Source organism: Momordica charantia, assembly GCF_013281855.1.
Source record: "Momordica charantia cultivar OHB3-1 chromosome 8 unlocalized genomic scaffold, Mcharantia_2.0 BLBB01000008.1, whole genome shotgun sequence".
Taxonomy (NCBI): domain Eukaryota; kingdom Viridiplantae; phylum Streptophyta; class Magnoliopsida; order Cucurbitales; family Cucurbitaceae; genus Momordica; species Momordica charantia.
The window spans coordinates 5497142-5505775 of record NW_028275166.1 but is presented as its reverse complement, the minus strand read 5'-3'; the positions used below and the strand labels follow the sequence as shown (position 1 = coordinate 5505775).

Here is an 8634-nt window from a genome sequence, read left to right as displayed (position 1 = left end):
CTCAAATCAAAAGGTTGAGAATTCGAATTCTCATCCCCATGTTAGTACTAAAAATATATATATGTAATATATGTATAATTACTTGAACCCTGTTGGATTTATAGCCTAATTTAAACCTTTTTATAATATCTAATTTAAACCATTTGAGTTTGATAAATTTACAATATAAGTATTTCAGAAAAGTCCAAAATTTAGACACAATAATTCAAGTCCAAATAAAATAACCAGTTATAATTAAATATTTTTTCCCTTTTCGATAGAACTATCTATGATTTTTCAAATCTTTTATGTCTGTCATATATAGGAAATTTTAATCGTAGTTGACCAATAAATAAATAAAATAGTAGAACTTTTTTTTTTTTTTTTGAGTTCAAGAATAGTAGAATTCTTGAGTAATTAAAAGGAAATATTAAATCATTGTTGAGCATTAGCAAAGCAATAAAAATTTTAAATTTTATTAATTGAGCCATCACTAATAAATAATCCATTATAACATTGACCACTAAAATTCATATTTATGAATATAACAGACTAAATTAAAAAAAAAATTCCAAACAGGATTATTTTTCTTTTCTTATTTTGTAACTAAGAAAAATGTCAAATATTTACAAATAACTTCCCTCTTACACTTTTATTTTCCAGGAGGGTCACAATAATTCATATTTTTTTCTCCAAAAACATTATGTAATTTATTTATATTTTAAAAATAACTTACGCTTCTTTCAAGACCTTTAATGTTGTCAAGATGACTTTTCCAGCACCAGCCATGAACCTCCGAACCGGAAAATCAGCGTCCGGAGCCGGAGCCGGCGACGGCGACGGCACCGGTACCGTGACCGGGATTGGAATCGCCGTCGGCGCTTTCTGTTCTTCGGCCAAAACTTTCAACATCTCATATTTTCTCGTCAACCCCACAACTTTCCTACTCATATTAATCCCTCCATTTTTCCCATCTGCCAAACAGAAAATAATCAGAGAAAAATCAGAAACAAAGCACTAGAAACTACAAACATCATCTCCCATTTATTGAAGAAATTGTATTCAAAATTCAGAAACAACAGAATCTGATTTCGGTCTCATTTCCAGTTTTTTTTTCCTAAAACATAAATAAAATTATTATTATATCATTTCTTTTACCTATAAAATACATAATAAATATTTAAAAAACTAAATATAACATACTAATTTTGATTATTTCAGGCAACTCTTCGGTTCAAATCTACACTCGCCATATGGTTTATTAAAAAAAATTAATTATTTCACTGTAAAAATTTGAGAGAATAAAAGAATCAGAAACGACTGTCAAAACTTAAAATATCAAATATGGGAAACAAAATATAGAATCAAATGGGTCCTTACCGGGAGAATCGAAAGACGGGGGCGGTGATTTTGAATTTTCGGAGAGAAGGACGAGGGCGGGAGTGAGGATGGTGAGGAAAGACCAGAAGAAGAAGATTAAGACATAAGCTCGAGGGGTCATTTGTTGTTGGGAGAACACAGCAGACAGCCGTTGGTTTACCTTAAAGGAATAATCTTTTTGCTTCAGAAACCAAAATGCAAAGGGAATTTTGGAGTCGGTAGTGGCAATGGAAATCCCCCCTTCTATTAGCTGGCCATGTTTATTTTAACCATTTATTATTAATTATTATTATTATTATTATTATTATTATTATTTTTTATGAGAGAAGTCAAGTAGTTGACAACTACTGGCTGGGAAGGTTGTTTTTGGAGGTTTTAGGTACAAGTGGTAGAAGTTGAGAGATTCAACTCCATCATTATTCATATATATGATATTTATTATTTTAAACCCATCACTAATACAAAATTAGTGTTTTTTTTTCTCATTTTAATTCCACGACTATCAACAGTTTAACATGACGAAAAATATCATGTTTGAACATTATAATATTTTTGTTGTAATTCCAAACAAATTTGTATATTACTATTGCTCCTATGTTCTTTTATTTATATATTTCTAATTTAATATCAAATTTGATATATCATATTTAGAATTATATAAAATGAACCTTGAACCATTGAGGGAGTGCTTACCTATTCACAAAATTCTTTCGTTAAAACACTAGAAAATTAAAAGATACGAAATAAATGTTGCTTACGAAATAATATAAAATTAATTATACTAGAAACTAAGACATTATAGGCAGTGGGCAATCCCTCCTTGTCTTAGCTGCCTCTATTTTATGAAAGTCAAAATAATTTCTTAATAACTAATCCTGCAAGAAAGAGCGAGCCAATCAGAGTATAGCTTAGTGGGTTGAGAGTTCGAGTCTTCACCCCTTATGTTGTACTAAAAAAAGAAGAAAAAAATGAACCAATATATAATCTTAGAATATGTTTGGCATGCCAAAATCACTTTTTTGCCATTATCAAAATCAATTTTTTTTTCCATTGATTAACGATTGAAAAATCTTTTTGAGAAGTTTAAAATAATTCTAAATTAATTTTTAAAAATCAATTAAATAGTGATTTTGATAAATCAATTATAAATCTCTTTTTCCAAAATCCTTATTCTACCATCACTCCCAAACATAAGTGATTCTCAATCACTGATTTTTTTATTTTTTTTTCAAAATTACTTAAGAATCATTCTCAAACATGTATATAGGAGTGTTCATGTCAAAATCACTTCATTAATCATATTTGATAAATTAAAAAATTGATTTTAAGATTTTTTGGCAAATTAAAAAAATTGATTTTAGAAAACCTTAAAATCACTTTAAACTGATTTTTAATCATATTTGGTAAATTAAAAAATTGATTTTAGAAAATCTTAAAATCACTTTAAGCTGATTTTTAAGATATCACACAGCTATAGTAATTTTAGAAAATCAATTTTACTCAAATCTCTTTTTTCAAAATCACGTTCCCATGCACACACAATCTTTAAAAAGGGATTTTGTGTCTGGCTCTATGGACAGTCAAGTAAAACAAATTTAAATTAAGACTAAGATATAACTATTAGTCTATAATCCAAACTGAGCAATCCATTTGTCAGACTTAATTGTAACTTTTTTAAAAATTTAAAAATGAAATAGAGACTTGAAATCCAAAATTTTAATTTAATCCTAGGGATTCTATTAAAATTGTAAAAATCTGGCATTCCACCTGCACCTTTGTATTAACCACGAAAAAAAAAAAACAAATCAGACAATAAGCATCCTAAAGGCCATGGCCATGTCCATGTCTTCTGTTCTAATCTTCATCATCTTAAAGAAACCTCAGTAAAGTCCCACTTGCCATTTCAGAGAAGCTTGTGGTGCAATTTCGAGTAGAAAGAAAGTTAAATGAAAATCAGAAGCCAACGAATATTAATAAAAAATAATAATAAAGATACAAAAAAAAAGTAGAAAAAATTATAAGCCAGCTTCCTTCTATTGTATTAGAGCCTAGAGATTAGACAGTACAAACACAAGAAGAAAAACTAAGTATAGAATATAATTTGTGATCGACACGGGACGGGAAAGAGAGAACCTATTACAACATCACATATTACCAAAAGCTGGGTTCTTCAAGCGGTGTTTGGATTGCGCTCGTTTAGGGAAACTGAAGAAAGAGTTGGAATGCTGCACACTTCTTCTGTCTACTACTACTAACCAGAGGGGCGTGAGTGAGTGAGTGAGTGATGGAACTTAGTCTCTTGAAATGCCGCTGCTACTTGCAGAAGGCCTCTTTCCTGTATATCTCTGTCACAAAAGCAAACAAAAAAGTTTAAGTTACAATATTTTACAGAACGAACACGGCCCCCCCTCTCTTTCTCTTGCCCCCGGTGGGAGTACATGGCTACTGGCTTCTCTCTCTCTCTGTTTTTTTTTTTGCCATGGGGAGCAAGAGGGGTGTTAACATGATTATTGGCCAAGTTTTTTTTTATTACTGGGAGTTACATCTAGGAGCACCCGCACCCACCCAAGGCCCGAACCTAGAAGACATCAAGGACTTTTGATATTAAGCACACCAAAAGGTTCGAACTTGAGACCTGTGACCAAGAGATCTCAAGCCCTTACCGATTCGGCAGCCCCTTAGGCAATTATTGGCCAAGTTCTCTCTTTGGGGAGGGTGTCTCTTTCTGTTTTTTGGCCCTGGGGTAGAGATACATGGCTAGTCTCTCTCTCTCTCTCTCTCTCTATCTCTTTTTTTTGCCATGGGGAGCAGAGGGGCGTTAACATGAATATTGGCCAAGTTCTCTTTCTGGGTGGGGTGTCTCTTTCTGTTTTTTGACCCTGGGGTAGAAGTACATGCCTACTCTCTCTCTCTCTCTCTCTCTCTCTCTTTTTCCTGCGGTGGGAGTACATGGCTTGGCTACTTTCAATCTCTATTTTTTGCCCTGGGGAGCAGGAGGGGTGTTACATGATTATTGGCCAAGTTCTCTCTCTGAAGGTGCGGCGTGTCTCTCTCTGTTTTTTTTTTGGCTCTGGGAGCAGGAGGGGTGTTACATGACTATTTACCAAGCTCTTGTTGCCTAACCTGTTTCCCAATGCTGAAAGGAATATATTTGTATTTGATCATGTGCATGATCTGGCGCTTCATTGTCAGGACAAATAGAACAATCCAATAGCAAAGAAGAATGGGCCAGAAGACAGGAACATCAAAGAGTGAGAAGAAGGTCATGAAGAAGGCAATACAAAAAGCTTTGGTGATGGCGTACCTGGAAAAAAAGAAAGGAAAAAAAGGCTCAAGAGTCCACTAAGTCATGAATTCAACTAAATGATACCAGTGGCAGATGCTGCACATTTCACTCCAACCTCGAGCAATGACAATCATTTGCATTAAGTTGGACAATTGAAAGTGAAAGAGTCCACCGGAATCATCAAAGCCAAAAGTATGTAATGCTGCACAATTCACTAATAGTATCTAATACTTCACAATTCAGTGAATGTCGATCCTGATCATGAAATGGCAAGTGTCTGAAATAAGTTGACACTTGACAAGAGAAAACGAGTTCACCACCGACATCAAACTCACCCCATCTCCATGCAATGACAAGTTTTTGCAATATGTTTACACTTGGCAAGAAGAACCTTACAGAAGTACACATTAATCTTTTTCAGAGTGCAAGTTATATATATAACTTTTACAACATTTCAAAATCAAGAGCGAGAAAGGAATATCAAATGCAGCACCGCATAATAGTTTTCAGCAATAAACTCTTCTTTTAATTATTGCTAGAAAAAACCAGAACATAACTTACATGATAGTTAGCCAAAAACCATTTCCAAAATTAAACGCAATGAAATGCAGAAAGCAAAATTACTAAACTAGCTAAAGCAAAGAGGAATACCAAAACTTGAACTCCGGAAGGCGGCGTATGAAGGGCCTAAACTCATCAGAACCTTTAGTAGGCAAGGAAGCTCCGTCTAAAACATCGAGCTCAGGATCAACCTTCGGCGACAGAAACCCAATCAAGAGATTCAAGATATAGATTCCCAAGCCATATGAAACAACATAAAACCCTTGAACGTAGAAAACACGCAACACATAAATTGCTGCAACAAGAAGGGTTCCCAACCACCTCTGGACTGGGTGAGGAGTGGATCGATCCAAGTAATACTGAAATGCTCTGGCAAAATCGTTTCTCCACTTGGCCAGAGGTGCTACTGCTGAGGCCGCGTCGTCCCCAACTCCTTCCATAAAAAATTATCCCCTAGATATCCTGCTAATCGTAAAGAATGACTTTAGGTCAATCAATTAAGTACGGCCAGGAGCAAAACAAGCGCGTCGATCGAATCTATTGCCAAGAACAAGGAAAGTCAAATGAATTGTAGATCTCCTGCTGCTTCCCACCGTTCGCATTTCATTTCCTTCGTTTTCACATCCAGCAACCAAATGGCAGTTCGGATTCCAAACCGATTTCAAAAAAATCCAAAACATATAACAATCAAACTCCGCAATCAAATCGATAAAAATGGAATTTACAGAACGAAATCAATCAATCCCTTCTAACGAACATAGCAAGAGTTCAGTAAAAGAAAATCAAGAAATCGGAGAACTAGGGTTCGGAAAACGAATTGAGAAGGTAGCAGAAACAGAAACCAAACCTCGAAAATCCGAAAAGGAAGTGGAAGAAGAGTATATGGATGAGAAGAGAGAGGCCGTATATGGCAAGCAACGATCAATGAAGACTGAATTCGTGGGGTGGCTTCAATTTTCTAAGCGCCCTCTCCAAAATTATGTGCTTCGCCCTCGTTTGGACCAAAAATAAAAATATTCCCAATTATTTTAAATATTGTTTTTCCTATATTATCTATTTCCTCTCGTTTTTCATCTTCCAAGGAGTTTTTTCTTTCTTTCTTTCTTTTTCCAAATATCCATCAAATTAACTCAGCCTCGTTTAGTCCAAGGCAATGAAAATTATTTTTTTAAATGGTATTTATTAAAATGTAGGACAAATTTTTCTCTTGAATAAAATTTTAATCCGTAGAACTTACTTCATAGTTTGAGAATCACTCTCAAAATAATCACATTTCTCTCGTATAATATAATAAATATGAGAATGAGAGATTTAACCAGAAGTACTAATATGTTTTGAGTTTTTAGTCTTAACTAAGTTTGTGTGGGCAAAAATAAAAATATTTTTCTCAATTGTTTTATAATTTTATTCTTTTTTCATTTATTTTTACAATTAATAAATTTTCTTCAAATAAAGAAAAAGTATACAACTCGTATGAGTTGATGTAATAAATATTATAAAAAAAAAAAGGAAAAGACAAGACAAGTTTAGAGATAATTGTTAGAATAAGTTAAATAGAGTGAAACAATTCTTATTGGTATAAAAAAAATGTTAAAATAACCCTTTATTTGGAACTTGAATTAAGAAATCATTTTAAAATCACTTTCCGTGTTTGGTTTGAAAGAAAAAAGGTTTTTGAGTTAAAAAAATTTTAATCCCAAATACGTCACATGCATAAAGATTTAAAATTAAAACATACATAATTCTAATTTCATCCTACTCCATCTTACACTCATACAATATTTAACACGTTGATAAACTTTTATTTGTCTTTTATAAACATATTTTTGGATAAATTCAAGTTGATTTTCTATTTTTGCTTAGTGTATTACTTATAAGTTGTATTTTCCTTTTATTTCAAATTTAATAACAAGGTTCAAAAAAGAAAAAAAATTGATAGATACATTTATAATCTCTCTTTTGATTTTTTAGTGAAAGTATTTTTTAATCTTTTTGCAAGTTACCTTTAATTCTTGTGTTTCTTTTAATATGCTATTTGTTTACTTTCGTTCATTTTAATGGAGGTTTTTTCTTCTATGATGAGAACCTGTTTTCTTAAAAAAAATTAAGGTGGCAGGGGATTGTGATAGTATAATAAGAAAGAAAACAAACAGGGAAATGATGGGAAAATTTTTAGTTCAGAGATTAATAAGTTCTTTTTAGTTATAATAAACATATTTATTATTTTGTTTAGATTTAAAATAATTGAATTTAATTTTTTTAAAAAAGTATTTAAATGGAGACATGTACAAGTTTTTCTAAATTTTATTAGAAAGTTTAAATTTATTAAGTTTATTTGATTTGATCTTATTAGATTAAATTAAATTAAATGATTTCATTCTCACATGAAGTTAACAATGTTATTACCACCAACAGTTGTGGCATCGAGGATTTGTGGCAAATGAGGATACCGCTCTCCAGTTCGAGTCCCATGGGTGCTTAGCCGGAGCTTTTCTCCAACCTCCCATTTTGATTTGAAATCTACTCGACGATCATTCAGGTCGGTATGTATGGTTGGCTTAAATTTTCACTTCCGATTGTCTCGAGCGAGTTTATATGGTTACGTGTCATGTTGTAATTTGGCCACCAACATGCTCCAAACACGATTAAAAATTTTAAATTATTTACACAAGTTTTAGAAAAAAGATGAAAAAAAGTGAGGAAACGAAAAGGTTGGAAAGTGAAAAAATGGGAGATAAACGAAGTTAGGGAGAAAAAAAATTAAGAAAAATATATGAATCGTGGAAAGAAAGAGAGGAGGAAAAAGGAAAGGGGTAAAAAGGACACACAAAAAGGACATCATTGGTTGAAAATTACGCTAATACTAAAAAGGAGGGAAAAAAGGAATAACAAAAAAATCGCTAGAAGGAGGGCTTGAACCTCCGACCTTGTGGTTAACAGCCACACGCTCTAACCAACTGAGCTATTCCAGCAGGATATGACAGGTGACGATTTACTTTATTTAATTATTAAAATCCTTTATTTTAAAACAAATTCATCCTCGCAATTTTAAATTTCTAAACCTTCCAATAATCCTATCATAACTTATGTTTCAAATATTCCATTATTTTCATTAAAATTAAATAATAATGATGTTTTGGTTCTTTTAATTAAAAATGTTCTTTCTTAATTGAAGCATAAACAAACCCTTCAAATTTAAAAGTATATATTAATTTTTTTTTTTTTTGTATTTGTATCGATTCGAGACTCGAACTTGGGTCTATTTTACCAAGCCAACAAGCTACAAGTTCTTTCAATATATATTAAATTACATTTAAACAAAAATTTGTTACCACATAAAAATATTAAACAAATTCCACCCCATAATATAAATTTAACTTTATTCTACAAAATGTCACAGCTTTCAACAAGGTCATCTTTTATACTAA

General features: G+C 32.2%; 2 protein-coding genes and 1 non-coding gene across 4 annotated transcripts; all 3 read right to left on the bottom strand.

Moving 5' to 3' along the window:
* Nucleotides 1-548: 548 nt before the first annotated feature.
* LOC111013954 (uncharacterized) lies at nt 549-1593 on the bottom strand. Its single transcript, XM_022288514.2, has 2 exons — nt 1360-1593; nt 549-953 (listed from the first exon to the last, which is right to left on the bottom strand). Exons 1-2 carry the CDS (start codon nt 1478-1480, stop codon nt 712-714), a joined length of 363 nt encoding a protein of 120 aa, XP_022144206.1. The 5' UTR covers nt 1481-1593; the 3' UTR covers nt 549-711.
* Nucleotides 1594-3301: 1708 nt separating this feature from the next.
* LOC111013953 (protein RER1B) lies at nt 3302-6219 on the bottom strand. Of its 2 annotated transcripts, none has more exons than XM_022288512.2 (4): nt 6054-6219; nt 5297-5816; nt 4483-4663; nt 3302-3704 (listed from the first exon to the last, which is right to left on the bottom strand). In XM_022288512.2, the coding sequence occupies exons 2-4, from the start codon at nt 5644-5646 to the stop codon at nt 3651-3653; spliced, it is 585 nt and encodes a 194-aa protein (XP_022144204.1). In that variant the 5' UTR covers nt 5647-5816; nt 6054-6219; the 3' UTR covers nt 3302-3650. The 2 variants fall into 2 exon arrangements, with proteins under 2 accessions (XP_022144204.1, XP_022144203.1); XM_022288511.2 differs by having other exon boundaries at nt 5297-5668; nt 6054-6218.
* A 1885-nt stretch (nt 6220-8104) lies between these two features.
* Nucleotides 8105-8178, bottom strand: TRNAN-GUU (transfer RNA asparagine (anticodon GUU)). The gene has a single exon. It is a non-coding gene; the product is annotated as a tRNA-Asn (tRNA).
* Nucleotides 8179-8634: the final 456 nt, after the last annotated feature.

Excerpts from the sequence above, each read along its gene's own strand:
- LOC111013954 (XM_022288514.2), bottom strand. The coding sequence starts at position 1,480 with ATGACCCCTCGAGCTTATGTCTTAATCTTCTTCTTCTGGTCTTTCCTC. Across the intron at positions 954-1,359 it reads CCCGTCTTTCGATTCTCCCG|ATGGGAAAAATGGAGGGATT; the intron begins GTAAGGACCCAT and ends TCTGTTTGGCAG.
- LOC111013953 (XM_022288512.2), bottom strand. The coding sequence starts at position 5,646 with ATGGAAGGAGTTGGGGACGACGCGGCCTCAGCAGTAGCACCTCTGGCC. Across the intron at positions 4,664-5,296 it reads CTTCCGGAGTTCAAGTTTTG|GTACGCCATCACCAAAGCTT; the intron begins GTATTCCTCTTT and ends CTTTTTTTCCAG. Across the intron at positions 3,705-4,482 it reads CTTTCAGCATTGGGAAACAG|AGATATACAGGAAAGAGGCC; the intron begins GTTAGGCAACAA and ends CTTTTGTGACAG.